The sequence below is a fragment of the Pongo abelii genome, chromosome 3, assembly GCF_028885655.2.
Source record: "Pongo abelii isolate AG06213 chromosome 3, NHGRI_mPonAbe1-v2.0_pri, whole genome shotgun sequence".
Classification (NCBI taxonomy): Eukaryota; Metazoa; Chordata; class Mammalia; order Primates; family Hominidae; genus Pongo; species Pongo abelii.
In genome coordinates this window covers 206,650,748-206,668,337 of record NC_071988.2, presented here as the reverse complement: position 1 = coordinate 206,668,337, position 17,590 = coordinate 206,650,748, and the positions used below count along the sequence as shown (strand labels likewise).

At 42.8% G+C, this 17,590-nt stretch overlaps 1 protein-coding gene across 14 annotated transcripts in view; it reads left to right on the top strand.

Annotated features, from left to right (window-relative positions):
* The window catches only part of IRF2 (interferon regulatory factor 2), a 134,504-nt gene that overhangs the window by 86,348 nt on the left and 30,566 nt on the right, over positions 1-17,590 (top strand). For 12 of the 14 annotated variants that reach the window (XM_063723243.1, XM_024245657.3, XM_054553406.2 and 9 more), the window contains 2 exons: positions 4-50; positions 1,694-3,016. The exons of 1 other annotated variant lie outside the window; for it this stretch is intronic. In XM_063723243.1, the coding sequence (XP_063579313.1) occupies positions 4-50; positions 1,694-2,002 (356 nt within the window). In that variant the 3' untranslated portion in view covers positions 2,003-3,016. 14 annotated transcript variants of the gene reach the window in all.

The window sequence follows — 17,590 nt, the reverse complement described above, 5'->3', positions numbered from 1 at the left end:
CAGAAAGCGAAACGACTGATAGTGTGCCCAGCGATGAAGAGAGTGCCGAGGTAAGCCGCCGCCCAGCCCGCCCACGATGCTGCCAAGGAAAAGCCTCCCGACCAGCTCTGGGCTTTCCTTGCTGCTGGTTACGCACCTTTCCTTTAGATCACAAGCTTCACTTTGGGATTTTCTTGGGTGGTGAAATATGCGTCACCTAAAATTTACCATACTTTTGGGTTTGGGGTTATAAAATTCGGCGTTGGAACTGAAAGGAGGAAAGGGAGTTAAATGTTACCATCAGGTAGAGAAGCTGTGATGGCAGGAAAAGGGAATTGAAGTGGAGGCTGGGAAATGCTGATGCTCTTACCACTTAAACATCCTACTTCACCGGCAAAAATAGAACAGCCTTCCCAGCCAAAAGCAGTGACCAGTACACGTCAGAAAATGCTAAGCAAAAGCCTCTTCCGCGTGTGCGTGGGTTCCCTCCCTCTGTGACCCGTGTCCAGAGCTGGTTGTGTGCCCCATCTTGATTCCGAGTGGATCCCATCCCCTCTCCCTCCCTCCCATAGATGGGGCATGTACAATGGCAGAAAGTGGCTGGAATGGAGATGGAAAGCATTCCTGCTGGCCACCTGCTGGGGGTCTGCACTTGAGTGAATGAGAGAGAGAGAGGGAGGGAGCAAGAGAGAGGGAAACTCATGGTTGTTTGAATTAGTGGTTTCCCATGTACTAAACACTTTCAGAAAAAGTGCAGGCATTCTGAAAAGACAGATGTACACGCTCACATACACCCTGGCCTGATTTCTTCAAGGTTGCAGCTCTAGCCCCTTCTCTGAATGAAGCCAGCCCTGAGGCCGCTGCTTGCTGCACATTGTGGAGCTCTAAGCCGCCCCCATTTGAAAGCAATCAAGGGGCATTCATTGCCTGTCACTAAGTTCCTCACTGCCTTTTCTCTGAAAATGCAGGTTGGCTCAGGTTGACTGGGCCAGCACTGAGGGACTGAGTCGCTGTGCCACACTGGCTGTGGTGACCTGAAACCTATCGAATAATCGGGCCGAGCCACAGAGCACAAGGGAACCAGAAACCAAGCTGCTGCCTTCTTTTCCTGCCTTCATAGAGTAGTCTGGAAAGTATTTTTGGGAGGTAGCAAATGGGAATTGATTTTTTTTAAAAAAAATAAAAGGGAAGAAAACCGTTACTTGGCATATGAATAGCTGGGTGCAATAGATTTCAGTTGAGGGATGTAGAGGTGCTAAGCCTTTGTTCATTCTGCAGTTCTTAAAAAATTCAGCTAAAGCACCAACACATGGGAGTGACACATTTTTCATTTTAAAATTTTTTTTGTGGGTTGTTGTTTTGAAACAAGGTCTCATTCTGTTGCCCTGGCTGGAGTGCAGTGGCGCAATCATAGCTCACCGAAGCCTTGACTTCCTGCGCTCCAGTGATCCTCCTGCCTCAGCCTCCCGAGTTGCTGGGGCTAAAGATGTGCACCACCATGCCTAGCTAATTCTTACGTTTTGTAGAGATGAGGACTCACTACATTGCCCAGGCTGGTCTCAAACTCCTGAGCTTAAGTGATCCTCCAGCCTCAGCCTCCCAAAGTGCCGGGGTTACAGGCATGAGCCACCACACCTGGCCAGTGATGCATTTTTTAAAAAAGCCATCCAATAGAAGGAGAAGGAAATACATATCTTAATTACTTTCTTGAAAGGGGCGGCCACACTGGCGGAAGAGGAATATTGAAGGCAAACAGTACCTCAGCAACATGGGGACTCGAGGCTCCTACCTGCTGCCCGGCATGGCGTCCTTCGTCACTTCCAACAAACCGGACCTCCAGGTCACCATCAAAGAGGAGAGCAATCCGGTGCCTTACAACAGCTCCTGGCCCCCTTTTCAAGACCTCCCCCTTCCTTCCTCCGTGACCCCAGCATCCAGCAGCAGTCGGCCAGACCGGGAGGCCCGGGCCAGTGTCATCAAGAAAACATCGGATATCACCCAGGCCCGCGTCAAGAGCTGTTAAGCCTCTGACTCTCCCCGGTGGTTGTTGGGGCTTCTTGGCTTTGTTTTGTTGTTTGTTTGTATTTTATTTTTTTCTCTCTGACACCTATTTTAGACAAATCTAAGGGAAAAAGCCTTGACAATAGAACATTGATTGCTGTGTCCAACTCCAGTACTGGAGCTTCTCTTTAACTCAGGACTCCAGCCCATTGGTAGACGTGTGTTTCTAGAGCCTGCTGGATCTCCCAGGGCTACTTGCTCAAGTTCAAGGACCAACAAGGGCAGTGGAGGTGCTGCATTGCCTGCGGTCAAGGCCAGCAAGGTGGAGTGGATGCCTCAGAACGGACGAGATAATGTGAACTAGCTGGAATTTTTTATTCTTGTGAATATGTACATAGGCAGCACTAGCGACATTGCAGTCTGTTTCTGCACCTTATCTTAAAGCACTTACAGATAGGCCTTCTTGTGATTTTGCTCTATCTCACAGCACACTCAGCACCCCCTTCTCTGCCCATTCCCCATCCTCTCTTCCTATCCCATCCCGTCCCATCCCATCCCGCTCTTTTCCTACTTTTCCTTCCCTCAAAGCTTCCATTCCACATCCGGAGGAGAAGAAGGAAATGAATTTCTCTACAGATGTCCCATTTTAAGACTGCTTTAAAAAAAAATCCTTCTAATCTGCTATGCTTGAATGCCACGCGGTACAAAGGAAAAAGTATCATGGAAATATTATGCAAATTCCCAGATTTGAAGACAAAAATACTCTAATTCTAACCAGAGCAAGCTTTTTTATTTTTTATACAGGGGAATATTTTATTCAAGGTAAAATTCTAAATAAAATATAATTGTTTTTTATCTTTTCTACAGCAAATTTATAATTTTAAGATTCCTTTTCTTGTTTATCAGCAGTTGTTATTACATCCTTGTGGCACATTTTTTTTTTAATTTTGTAAAGGTGAAGAAAGCTTTTATGAGCTCATGTAGCAATCAGATTATCCTGTGGATTGATAATAAATGAATATGATATATAGTTAAATTTTTAAGGGGCATCACTCCTGGCTTTGTCTGTGTCTGCTTTAAAAGAGCACAATCATGGAATAGGACTGACAAAGTATTGTTTCTTTTTGGGGACGAAAGTGTTTTCCCGGTTGACCACAAGAAACCCTGGAGGTTCCTACTGTGAGGCTGCAGATGACTTCTTCTCTTGAGTGCTCGCCTGAGCCAGGGGCCCGTGCTGAGCGTTTTGCGTGACTTCCCGTCTTCATTCATCACACTTATGCTGTAGAATAGGCATTCATCTCCATTTCATGTGGAGGAAATGAAGACTTAATGTGAAGATGCCTTTACTTGGCTCATAGTGGCGCTAAGAGGCAAGGGCACAAGTTGGGCACAAGTTGAGCTCAATTCTCTGTGCTATGAAGGGGGTCTTTTTTCTTGTAAGCATATCCGTTATCTCAAACATCTGTCTTCCTTTGTGTTGGGAGCATTCCCTATGGAGGGGGAGTATTTTAGCCACGCCACTGGTTTCCTTCTCTGCTGTGAGCGAGGTTCACCCACCTCTGTGTCTTTCCTGTTTTCATCCTTAGGCTTACACGTACGACGAACGTTTTGTGTTTATGTCACTTAGAGGGGTGCATGGATAAGACATTTTCCACAACAGGAAATATGTGTTGGGCTCTAACACCATGTCCGTCACTCGTCTTTCTAGGACCCGAGGCCTTACACATAGACCCTGCCCTCAAAACTTGGGGTCTGTCTTGTGGAATAAGAGGGGTGACTTCAAGAACACCAGTCTTTATCAGCCACTTGGTGTCTGAAGGTATAGTCTTGGCCTGGAGAAAGCCACAGCACCAGCCTCCCCTGCATCCCCAGTATCTTACTCTGTAAAATCAGAATATGAAAACTTCGCCACCCGCCTGCTGCCTCTGGGGGGTTGTGGAGGAGATTGCTAAGTTAACGTTTGAAGAGGTTCCTTGAATGAAAGGACAAAAGGCTATTTTTATGCCTGTCTCTATGTGTGGCTGTAGATATAATTAGCAGTCATAAAGTTATCCAGCCCTGAATGGAAATCAACTGGAGCATTTTCCTGGCAGATGCATTGTAGTTGAAATGCCACACACAGAGGCGGGGCTGCTTGTGGAAGGAGCACCTTCGTTGACTGTCTCAGTTTCTTAGTGGAAGGGGAGTTATCAGGAGGAAACGGATGCTCCCTGGCTCCTTGGCACCCTGCTTTTCATTTAAGACCTGCTCTTCCCCCAGGTCCTGAATGGAGAAGTTCAGTTCTTTGAGACTTACATCTAAAACCTTTTACTGAGTCATCCTGTTTTTAAATAAATTAACAAAACAGCAACGGAAGGTTGCCCTGAGTCACATGGCCTGGTTATCAAAGGGTTTAAGGTAGCTCAGGTCTCCTCCCTCTTCCGTCTTCCCAACACAGACTCGGGGCTTCTTCCTGCATCTCAGGTCCCGAATGCCATTCCTGCTGCCCTCCCCCTGCTTCTGTAGTGTAACCAGACTTCCCAAGCCCCATCAAGTGGAAGAAAATTCAGGACTTGGAAATGCACCATTTAAGTTCCAGAGATGATACTCCATTGCCAATAAGACCATGAAAAACAGAATCATGTTTAAAATACTTCTGAGAAAGCCTGTATTGTTTCTAACTGATACTTGCCAGCAACGCAGGAAAACAAGCTAGTCTCAGGATGCCTAGGGTTGACATGGGGAAGGAAAACAAAGGCAGTGGGGTAGCTCATGGACCCAAGCCTCAGACCTTGTTGTCACTTAGAGGAAGTGCCAGGGACGCATGCTTCTGGTTGGTATTTGTGTGAGCTGATAGGCTTTTATGATGGGCTTGGGTGTGTGTGTGCACATGTGCATTTAATAGCAAGTTCAAGTTCAGTGTAACTGCCTTTGGAACAATAGTTTCCATTCTCTGCAGCCAGTACCTGGGTCACTCCCTTGATAATGGGCTCACTGTACAGCTGTGAACTGTGAATTCAGGGACATGTATTTCTGCCCAGCCTCGAGGTTGCAAGCACCCAGCACATCCACACACCTTGATGAAAGGGGCTTCTGGAATGCCATTTGTGTATCTAAATAAATCCACCCTCAACTGTACTGTTTTGTCCGTGTTTTGATGAACCACTGCCAAAGGTGGTATTTAGTCTATTTCAAAGGATTTGTAAAAAAGAAGAAATACACATGGCTATGGAATACAAATTCTTTGGACATCAAAACCCTAAAACAATACCCTTTCCCCACCCAAATCCAAAGTGTACCATACTACCATGTAACCACTACTGAGACAGAGATTTTAGAAGTGAAGGAGATGAGTGATTTGATTTCAGGAGGCTGAGTTTTCAAACTTGTGCTTTTGGAAGTGCTTTGCATGTGAATGGAAAGATGGTAAGCCCCAACTGACCTCCTGCCCCTAATTCAGAGAGATGGAACATGAGACGTTCCTTCTGCTTGAGGCCACTCTGTAACCTGTGTTCATTAGGCTTCAAAGGCCCCCTGCTATTGTAGTTTTGGGCAAATAAGCCCAGATAAAAGGTTAAAAAAAAAAAGAACCCCCACTATTCTGCCAGATTTCTCCTGATAAAAGACAAAAGCTAGGGAAAGGTTTACACACAGATAGCCAAGATGAGTACATGGCATTCAGGGGTCAAACAGCTAATGTCTGAGTGCCAGTTTGGTTTGGAGGCAGAAACTGGTTTTTACATGGTGCCGTTCAGCCTCCTACCTCACCCTGAAACTCCATCCCGCAGTACAATGATGTGCCCGGGGCCAGAGTGACCAGAGCCGGTAGGACATGACCCTGACCTCCCTCTGTCCCCAGGCTGCAGTGGACCTCTCCCAAGGGCAGTTGGGTGACACCATCAGCTTCTTGAGGCTGTTTCTCACTCATTGCACCCCAACATGTGAATTGAGGTTGGGTACTACTAGGCTGTCATCCCCGGGATCTCCTCCTACCCTGAGCCCCACCATCCGGTGTCAATAGAACAGGGCTGGGACTCTTGGCTTCGCCCCCTTAGGAATGTGTCCAGCCACAGGCCTGGAGAGGAGAGCCCGGCCGTGTAAAGCTTCATGTCAGGAGGTGCAGGAAGCTGGCAGGAGTCAGGGGGACATGCTTTTTCGTGAGGCTACCTGGCCTCTGGGTCCCCACTGGCCCCATGGGACACTGGTACCATCCCCATTCCCTGTCTGGGCTTGGGCATCACTGGTCCTGCTGTGCAGACAAATGCGGGTTTTGTAGAGGTTTGCTTCTGTGGCCACACGAACAACAGGTGCAGAGGCACTGTGTCTCTGCTTCCGAAAATAGTGCCTGGAAGGAAGGAAGTGGTCAGGCCTAATAGCTGGTTTTAGCAAAAATGTTAAGTCTGTCCAAGAACCTGGGTTGTGCTGTGGTAGGATCAAGATGTAGCACATTTCAGAGTTCACACAGTCTGAAAAGAGCCTGCTCTGGAGTCTGACCAAGTTTCTTCAGAAGAAAAGCAGTGTGTGTGCTTCTGTTCCTGTAAGCACACTGCCCTTTGGAGGTTTGGTCAGTTTCCCCATATCTGCTTTATAAACACGTTCAGACAGAGATTGCTGGTGCTGTGGAATGTAGTGTGCTGGGATTGTGCAACCGCTGCTCAGTTAACCCCTTACATGTGTGGCTGGAGAAACACCAATATCATGTGCAACAGCCTGTGTCACAAAAACAGTTAATTTTAAAAACACAACTTTTTTTTTTTTTTCAGGTGCAGAAAAACTCCAGAGTGATAGCATCTTTAAGTTTCACTTTTGGTTGAGAAGCACATTTTAAAATCTAAACACCCAAACGTCTCTCCACATGAATCATCAGGGAGAGGATATCCAAGATGTTCTGGCAGCTTGGGTTGTGTGTCTGAGAATACTCTTATTCTCCAAATTTTCTCTAATGTGCCAGTTCAAAAGCATTGACATTTCGAATCCACACATTGCACCGGAACTCACTGCCTGAAGTTTCAGGATAATGTTAGCAGCGAGATGGGAGTGAGTTCCTTAATCGGGGGAAGGTGATGACTAAGCCTTTATTCATCCCCAGAATTAACATTGATCCATATTCTCTGCAGAGTTCACTCTGCTGAATCCCAAGGGGACTTCTCCGGTGCTGTGACTCTAGAGCACATCTTTATGCTGCAGTATCTTTTCTCTGGGAAGCTCATGTTTTGAATGTAACTGAGATGCAGAAAAGATTTCACAGGCTCAGCTCTGAAATATTCAGGGTACAAGCAATAGAAATTTTAGTAAAAAACATAAAATACAACCCAAAGCCATTGCTTGGCTTTTACCCGATGGTTCCAGGGATCCTGTGCAACACAGCTGATATGGGAGGGAGACCACAGGTGGATTTGTGTTTTCAAACTTTTGTTTGCAAAATTGATCTAAAGTAATGTAATTACAGCGCCGTTCTCAGCAACTAACATATTTAATTAGCGTAACCAATCATCTTTTTGCCCAGACTGAGGGGATTCTCAGGACATGGGGCTTTTAGTGCTAAAACCAGGAACGTCTCAGGAAAACTGGGAGGGGATGTCACCTAAATGTAATGCTGAATTACATAGCATGAATGACATTTTGTGTTTTTGGAGGATTTTTAAAACCCAGGTAAATGTTTCATGAGGAGGTGTTATTGAGGATATCTTGTTGATGACCCTATTAATGCATGAATTTAATGTAGTGTTTGGTTAAGAAAGGTAGATTTCATTCATTCAACCCTATGTACTGAATTCCCGCTATTTTCTAGTACTGTTCTAAATGTCAGAGAGTTGTTACAGAAGTGAACAAAACAAAGTATTTGTTCTCATGGAGCTTAAATTCTAGTAAGGTGGACAATCAACAGATAATAAAAACAATCTTTGGGTGACAATGCTATGGAGAAAAACAAAGCAGGATATGGAGTGATGAAGATATTCAAGCCTTTCATTTTAGAGCTTAAAGGATCGATTGCAGGGTTGGTGGTTGCGAAAACCAGCAGTTAGAGGGAAAGAAGGAAAACAGCATATATCAATGGGGCTTAGTTGCAGGAAACAAAAACCACGCCAGCTATTTTAAGCAGAAAGGCATTGTCTAGAGAGAAGCAGGTATTTACAACGTTGGGAAGGAGGAGGCGGCTTGCGGGTGCTTCCACATCTGCCATCACCATAAACGGAGGAAATCAGGAGCCTGTCGCTGGGAATAGTGACCCCGAAGACACATTGTTTTAGCTGAAATCTGTTCGTTAGAAAGTTCTGTCAGCACCACTTTAATGTCTCTCGACACCCATGCAATCAGTGGCTGAACTTTGAGACATGGCTTCAGAAAGCCCCAGTGTCACCACAATCATGCTTGCCAGTGTTTACAGCCAATCAGTAGGAAGTGGCTTCTGCCTCCATTCTGACTTCCAAATCTCTTGCAAATGCATATAATTGGTTGAACCTAATTCCCAGTTAGAACCCCAGCTGCAAGTGAGACTGGAAAAATGGCTCTCAGAGTTCCCGCCTCTGCAGTAGAGGAAGACACTCCAGAAGGAGTTGAGAATGGGTGCTGAGTGCCTCTTCAGGATGTCTGTCACACCTCAGGAAACCTGCCAGGAATACCAAAGGGAGTGAAAAATCCAAGGTAAGAATATCCAGAGAATGAAATCTGCATCCCATACCTTCCAGTGTAGATGGGAAAGCAACATATGTAGTGGGAAGAGAATACGTTTTTTGAAATCAGATAAACCTGGGTTCAGTCTGCTTTTATTTGCTGACGACTTTGGGCAAATCTCTTTGTATCTATGAGAAAAAGTCTCTCCACATATAGAATGGGGGTATTAACACCTTACTTGCAAGGTGAGAATTAGATAAGATAATGTAAAGTATGAAGCACTCAGTTATATCAGCCACACCATCTGCATATAAAATAGCTAAGATCCATATTTTGGAGCACTGATTCCAAACTACGCATCTTCTCCCAGACTTCCATGAATTCAAGATTTGACCACTGAGGATCTCAGAGCTCAGACATGTGACCCCAATTTCTATATAGCTAAAATTAGTCTCTCCTTCTCTGAGCTATCCTTTTTTTGAGCAAGCCTAATTCTCTTGTCAAGTGGCATAGAAGGAGCTGAGAATTTATTCCTTTCTGGTAGAAGTTGAAGGGGATATAAACCTGCTGGCAGTTAATTTAATTTGATTTTTGTTTTTTAAGACAGGGTCTTGTTCTGTTACCCAGGCTGGAGTGCAGGCTCACTGCAACCTCTGCCTCCTGGGCTCAAGCCATCCTCCCACCTCAGCCTCCTGAGTAGTAGCTGGGAATACAGGTGCATGCCACCATGCCCAGCTAATTTTTTTGTGTGTTTTTTGTAGAGACACAGTTTCACCATGTTGTCCAGGCTTATCTCAAACTCCTGAGCTCAAGTGATCCACCCGCCTCAACCTCACAAAGTGCTGGGATTATAGGTGTGAGCCACCGTGGCTGGCCAATTTTGTTTTTTAAACAACATAGATTCAAACAAACTTTTTAAGCTTTATAAAGCCACCCAGTGGAATTACATTAACTTTTGATTATTGAAGTGATTCTAATTTGCTTCATTCTGGCCATTGACACAGTTTCCCTTGTGGACCAGTTTGCATTATAATTCCCACTAGATCCTGGGATTCATGACATTTTGACTCAGCAATTTAGAAGCTGGGAATATTTCAACATATTCATAAAACAGAGCCACAAACATTAAGCTTTTGTGCTTTCTTGGTATCTTTCTACCCTATGCTAGAATCTTACCCACACTCAGGACAGGATGAGGGAGCTTACATGGCAGATGCTTTGTCAGAACCTAACCTGTACCAGGCATGAGGGCAGGGCCAGGCCTTCTGTGTTATCTGTTTGCATAAACAGATTAACGTAGGGGCTGAGGAGGCTCCTGGGAAAACAGCTAGAAGAGCTTGCAGAGAATGGATCCCAGGAAAAGAATCTAGCCTGAGGATGGGGCCAATTAGGCTCTGAAGATGGTAGGAGGTGCTCTTGGTACAGTGTCTTGACTGCTGCCTGAACCCGTGAAGACACCTGCCTGCTTCAAGGGGTGTGTGTACCTTGAAGAGAGAATGGCTGGGAGTGTAAAACTGCCACTTCAGGTCCCAGTCACCCCTTGTATTAGCCTGTTTTCATACTACTGTAAAGAAATACCCAAGACTGGGTAATTTATAAAGGAAAGAGGTTTAATTGACTCATAGTTCCGCATGGCTGGGGAGGCCTCAGGAAACTTACAATCATGGCAGAAGAGGAAGCGGGCATGTCTTACATGGCGGCAGGTGAGAGAAGCCTGTGAAGGCAGAACTGTCAAACACTTACAAAACCATCAGATCTTGTGAGAACTCACTCATTATCTCAAGAACAACACACAGAAACCACCCCCATGATCTAATCATCTCCCACCAGGTCCCTTCCTCAACAGTGGGGATTATGGGGATTACAATATGAGATGAGATTTGGGTGGAGACACAGAGCCAAACCATATCACCTATATTAAGCAGAGTTTTCCCTAGCTATTTCTTAGTGGCCTGAGCCTGGGTGGCAGATCAAGTAGAAGATGAGAACTTCCCCAGTAATGACAGAGGCATACGGCCCGGTAAAAGTTCCTAGACATTCTGGCATAGGACTGCATCAGTAGATGCTATGGTCTGAATATTTATGTCCCCTCGAAATTCATATGTTGAAACACAATCTCCAGTGCAATAGTATTAAGAGGTGGGGCCTTTGAGAGATGATTAGGTCATGGGGACTCCACCCTTATGAATGGGTTAATGCCCTTATTAAAAAGGCCTAAGGAAGCTTGTTTGCCCCTTTCACCATGTGAGAACAGATAGAAGGTGCCATTTATGAGGAACAGGTCCTCCCCAGACACTGAATCTGCTTATGCCTTGATCTTGGACTTCCCAGCCACCAGAACTGTGAGAAATAAATTTCTATTGTTTATAAATTACCAAGTCTGAGGTATTTTGTTATAGCAGCCCAAACTGACTGAGACAGTAGGGAAAGCAGAAGCCTTAGCTAAGGAATGAAAATTGCCTAAAGGCAGAAAGGCAGTAGGTAGGCCGCTGGCCCGGGCAGTGGCAGCTCTGGGGCTAGGGATGGCAGAAGTGTACTTAGTGGATTGACACACAAAACCCTGGATACTAAAGGTGGAAGGAACCTCAAAAATGGTAGTGGAGGCTGGGCGCAGTGGCTCATGCCTGTAATCCCAACAGTCTGAGAGGCCAAGGCGGGCAGATCACCTGAGGTCAGGAGTTTGAGACCAGCCTGGCCAACATGGTGAAACCCTGTCTCTACTAAAAATACAAAAATTAGCTGGGCATGGTGGCAGGTTCCTGTAATCCTAGCTATTTGAGAGGCTGAGGCAGGAGACTCGCTTGAACCCAGCAGGCAGATGTTGCAGTGAACTGAGATTGCGCCATTGCACTCCAGCCTGGGCAACAGAATGAGACTCCATCTCAAAAAAAAAAAATGGTAGCAGCAGGGGGTGCTACTATTGAATTCCTGAGGTTTCATAGGCTGGGCTCTCAAGGTTAGGACTTGAATGTTTGGGACAGCTTATATAGTAGTAATATGACATCATGTGTATCTACAGGTTGGGAAGCCCTGGGACATTGAAGTTACAACTGGATAATAAAAACAGAGTTTTTTCCTTGTGACGTGACCACTGTGATGTAAAGCTGTATCTCCTTCATTTCATCAAGAAATTCTTAAAATTTTCCCCCAACTTGCTTTCATCTTTCCCTTCATTGCCAACTCTGTAAGAAGTACCAACCCTTTCCTTTGAATCTGATTCTCCTCCAAGAAGCAATGCTTCTCTGAGGCTTTCACCTTTGCTCACATCAAAGCCCCTACAATGAATAAATACCATCCTTACATGCCCTTCCAGAGACTCCCCTAATGGACTAGCTTCATTCAGCAAAAGATAACGGGAAACTTCAGCAAAAGGACTGTTGATGAAAATTTGCTGTATTTGATTATATAACTAAGACTAAAACAGGGAACATGGCTGGAATTATACTAAGTCAATATGATATGTTCTCATAAAGTAGAAAGAATGCAACTAACTAATATGGAAGAAGAGGGAAAGTAAAATAATATTGTTTACAATTTTATAGGTATTGGGTGTGAGTTAAATTATACCACTTAAAATGAACAGAACAGACAGTAAAAAGTGAAGTAAGAAAAAAGGACAAAGGTATTATAAAAGATATAAATTCAGAGGTATTGAAATACTTATGCATCAAAACAACTATGGCAAAATTTTACTGATTCAGTATTATGCCTATGAAAATTATTCAGTTCAGTGATTTGGAGAAGAAGGTAAAGAAATGTTTACACATCAGAATCTGTGGAGGGGAGAATGTGTGTCTAGAAAGAAAATGTTATTTTGTCTCATTGGTTTGATTTGTTTTTAGTTATAATATTTCATCTATTTTGAATTTTATAAAAATAACAGTAATGTATGTTATTTTTATGCTGATGAAGAGAAAATGGATTCACAAAGGTTACGAAACACTAATCCAAGGGAGCTTCCAGAATAATTGTGGCCATCTGAATTTGAACCTCCTCACAAAACCCTTAAATTCAACAGGAGCACAAGATAATCACCTGTGGTCCATGCCTTCAGCGTTAGTGGAAGATGGAGGATACCACAAATGTTAAGTGAGCAATAAGTAGAGAAACAAACACCATATTCCATATGAACTCCCATCACCTATACCCACCGTAAGCTGCGTGCAGAGAGTGGGAGAAAGAAGACTTAAAATCCCCAGGAAAAAAAGAGGAAAGAGGCAGGGAAAACTTAGACATAGCATAAACAAAATCAGCTCCAGAAAGTAAAAGTTGCACTGCTAAGTGACACATTCACAGCGCAGTTAAAGGGAAGGGGATTGAAAATAAGCAGAACCAGAAGTAGCAGCTTCAAAGAAGCATAGCTTCTTGGGGAGAATCAGATAAACTAAGAAACAGTAGTGCCCCTTAGAGACTTGACAGTGATGAGGAAGAAGGAACTAAGAGGGAAAAATGGAGGATCTTGCAGAAATTAGAGAGAAATAAGACATAATGGCCCACTACCCCATTACTACCCATTTCTGCACTGCACTGACAGGAAAGGATATTCTTGAATTAAGAACCTGTCCAAAAATTTTTAAAATAAATTTTAAAAAGCAACCTAATTCCAAAAAGAGCTACTATTAGAAGAACACATACACACAAAAATGAGAATCATTACAGTTTAACTGATGAGAATTCTTAACCAAAACCAACCAAAGAGCAGAAGAAAACTGTAACCCAACATTCCAAACTGAAGTAGTTATCTTCAAAGGGACATATTTAGAAAAAAAAAAAAACCCGGAAACAGAAATTTTATAACTAAGGCCATAATGGGCACAAAATAGGAAGACATGCAATGAGTTGATTGAGCTATGGAATGAAATTCAAGAAAAATACAAAATCATTTCAAAAATGAAGACTGGATTACAAGGCACTGAAGGATAACAGATTTGAACATTGAAGAATTTCAACATTGAAAAGGGGCAGTAAAATAACAAAGGGAGTAAAGAAGGATGTAAACAGGGTTAAACACAAGTGATTGGAATGAGGATGGGCAAATAAGATCCAACATACATATAATAGGAGCTCCTGGAGAAGAAAAACAAAGCCATGGAATGGAACTGTAATTCAAGAAAACTTTCCAGAAAGAAGAGAAAATATGATGTATGTATTGAAGAGGCCCACTGTATATCTAGAAAAACTGACCTAGAGAGAATAACAGATATTTTTAGTAAACTATGAGGCTTTAAAGGTAAACACACACACACACACACACACACACACACACACACACACACACAGAGATAATCTTCAGGGCCTATGTTAGTTTCCTGTGGCTGCTGTAACAAATGCCCACAAACTTCATGGCTTAAAAGAACAGAAATGTATTATTTCACTTTTGGCCAGAAGTCCAAAATCAAAGTGTCAGCAGGGCTATGTCCCCTCCGAAGCCTCCAGGGGAGGATCCCTTCTTGCCTTTTCCAGCTTCCGGTGGCTCCAGGTGTTCTTTTGGCTTGTGAGTGCATGACTCCAAACGCCACCTCTGTCTTCACATGCACTTTTCCTCTTTATCCCTGTCTCTTTCCTCTATTGTCTCTCTCAAATCCCCCCTGTGCCTTTCTCTTATGGGAATACTTGTCATTGAAATTAGGGCCCACCTGGATAATCTGTGATGATCTCATCTCAAGATCCTTAACTTAATGACATCTGCAGAGACTGGTTTATCAAATAAGGTAAGATTCACATGTTGCAGGGACTTAGACATAAACGTATCTTTTTGAGGCCATTATTCAATCCACTACAGGGCCTCCAGGCAAAGAGCTCAAATTACTTATAAGGGTAAGAATACTAAACTGGCATCGGACTTCTCATAAGCAACAGACAAAGCAAGTCAATAATGGAACAGCCTTTTAAAGGACTTATGAACAGAGTGTGAGCCAATGTTTTTATATCCAGCCAGGCTCTTTCAAGTAACAAGATTAAAGTAAAACAGTTTCAACATGCAATAACTCAGGGATACTGTACACATGTACAGTAGGACTCTCCTAGAGGTTGAGCTTTGTTTGAGCAAAACTAGAAAAAATTTAGCAAAAGGACTGGTGGTGAAAATATATTTTGTGGTTGATATGGCCTGGTTCTGTGTCCCACCCAAATCTCATCTCGAATTGTAATCCAAATTGTAATCCCCACATGTTTCGGGAGGGACCTCCTGGCAGGTGATTAGGTCGTGGGGACGGTTCCCCCATGCTGTTCTCATGATAGTGAGTGAGTTCTCATGAGATCTGATGCTTTTATAAGGGGCTTTTCCCACTTTGCTTGGCACTTCTCTCTCCTGCCACCATGTCAGGAAGGACATGTTCACTTCCTCTTCTGCCATGATTGTAAGTTTCCTGAGGCCTCCCCAGCCATGTGGAATGGTGAGTCAGTTAGACCTCTTTCCTTTATAAATCACCCAGTCTCAAGTATTTCTTCATAACAGCATGAAATGAGCTAATATGGTAGAGTATATTGCATGGTGAAAATTTAATATTTTTAATTGTATAGTTAAAACACGGGCGAGGACATGGATTAAAGAGTAGTATATATATATTATATGTTCTGAAAAGCAAAAATTATGCAATCAAAAAGAAAAGAGAGGGGAAGAGAGAAAGAAAGGAGAAAGCAGAGAAGTAGGATTAATAGTTACATAGATAATGGGTGAAGGAGAAGAGTATAAATGGTCATACCAGACAGTAGAATGTTCAGTTAGAAGAAAAGGAAGTTAGAAGGGATTAAAATGGAATAACCACTGGAACAAACATACAAACATTCTGAAATGCCAAAAGAAATGAAAAAAATAAATAGCAAATACAATATGGCAATTAAAGAAGGAAATATGGTAAGTATGACACATGCAGTAATTATAAAATAATATGATACTTGAGACCAAATATATGAGTCATACCAATAAATGGATTGGGCTTCACTGGTTTCTTCTGTTTTCTTGTTATAGTGATGAATAAGCCAATCCTCAAACTGGCCCACAAGGCAAAACCTGACCTCATGCTATATTTAATAGACATACATCAAACATGGTGATTTAAAAGGCCAAAAATATAAAAAACTGGCAAAGATATACCAGAAAAATAAAAACAATAAGAAGGTAGGATAGTGATTATTATATCAGATGAGTTAATTCAGGCCAAAAAGCCTTAAATGAGACAATGAAATATACTATGCAATACTGAAAACCAGGTTTCACAGTTCCTGTACAATAATTATGACTATCTATGCACCAAATAACACAGCAACCACCAATATAAAACAGAAATCACACAAAGTGAGAATAGGAATAGAATATTAAACACATTAATAGGAGACGTTAACATCACAGCCAGTACAAGACAGATTGAATGGGAAGAAAATAAACAAAGTTGTTTAAATAACAATAATAAAGTAGACCTTATGCATATTCAACACTATGCCCTAATAATAGAGAATGTATTTTCTTTTCAAATATACATTGATCATTTTGAAAAACTGGCTATATAAGGCCAGGTATGGTGGCTTACATCTGTAATCCCAGCACTGTGGGAGGCCAAAGTAGAAGGATCACTTAAGCCTAGGAGTTCAAGATTGCCAATATAGTGGGACCTTGTCTCTACAAAAAAAATATAAAAATTACCCAGGTGTGGTGGTGTGCATCTGCAGTCCCAGCTATTCGGGAGGCTGAGGTAGGAGGATAGCTTGAGCCCAGGAGGTTGAGACTGCAGTGATGTGTGATCACGCATTGCATGATTAGCCTGGGCAACAGAGTGAGACCCTATCTTAAAAAGAAAATTCATCATATATTTGTATTTATGGTTGCATTAAATTAACCTGGATAGGCTTGGTAGACCTCTGCTTTTACTCTAGCTTCTGCCATGGTCTTTTCATGCGCAAGTGAAACAGTTCTCACTTCAATGTGTGATTAAATCCAAAAGTTGACAAGTTCTTCTCTCTGACCTTTTCCAGACACAGCATAACAAGTATCTCCTTTTTAAGCACAGGATGTGGGATGATTGCAAATAAAATGTGCTTTCAGACACATGTTTCAAGGGATAGATAACTCTTTCATGTCTGCAGGCCTAGTTGGAGAGGTATTAATACTTGATGCTTCTGCTCCTGCAAGCCATTTGGTGTGCCAGTCAGCTGGGCTGTGTGTTCCGTGCTATGGCCTGTGAGATGTACAATGTCATCACATGGCTATTCAGCAGGGTCAGTGGGAAACATGAGAAATGATAGGTTAGTTGCATATGAAATATGTGCAGAAAAGGAAAGCTGAGCAGTCCTTCCACAGAGCATGCACAAAGTACTGCTGCTTGTGCTACAATGGTTATGTCGTTTATTATAAAGTATATGCAATGGTTAATACTGAGCGTCAACTTGATTGGATTGAAGGATACGTAGTATTGATCCTGGTTGTGTCTGTGAGGGTGTTGCCAAAGGAGATTAACATTTGAGTCAGTGGGCTGGGAAAGGCAGACCCACCCTTAATCTGGGTGGGCACCATCTAATCAGCTGCCAGCACTGCCAGAATAAAAAGCAGGCAGAGGAATGTGAAAAGACTAGACTGGCTTAGCCTCCCAGCCTACATCTTTCTCCTGTGCTGGATGCTTCCTGCCCTCGAACATCAGACTCCAATTTCTTCAGCTTTCAGACTTAGGCTGGCTTCCTTGTTCCTCAGCTTGCAGACGGCATAATGTGGGAACTTGTGATCCTGTAAGTGAATACTCCTTAATAAACTCCCCTTCATATATGTATATGTAGGTGTGTGTGTATATATATATATATATATATATATATATATATATATCTCCTATTAGTTCTGTCCCTCTAGAGAACGCTAATACAGTATATACCCACACCATTTATTTTGTTATTTAGTAATTCCTTTTTTCTTTTATGAGAAAAAATTTTGGCAAAATGAGCTTTTAAAAAAATGCATGCATGCTCAATGAAAAAGTATTACTGTCTTTTGGCACTCAAGAAGTTCATAATAAATATGTAATTTGCACAA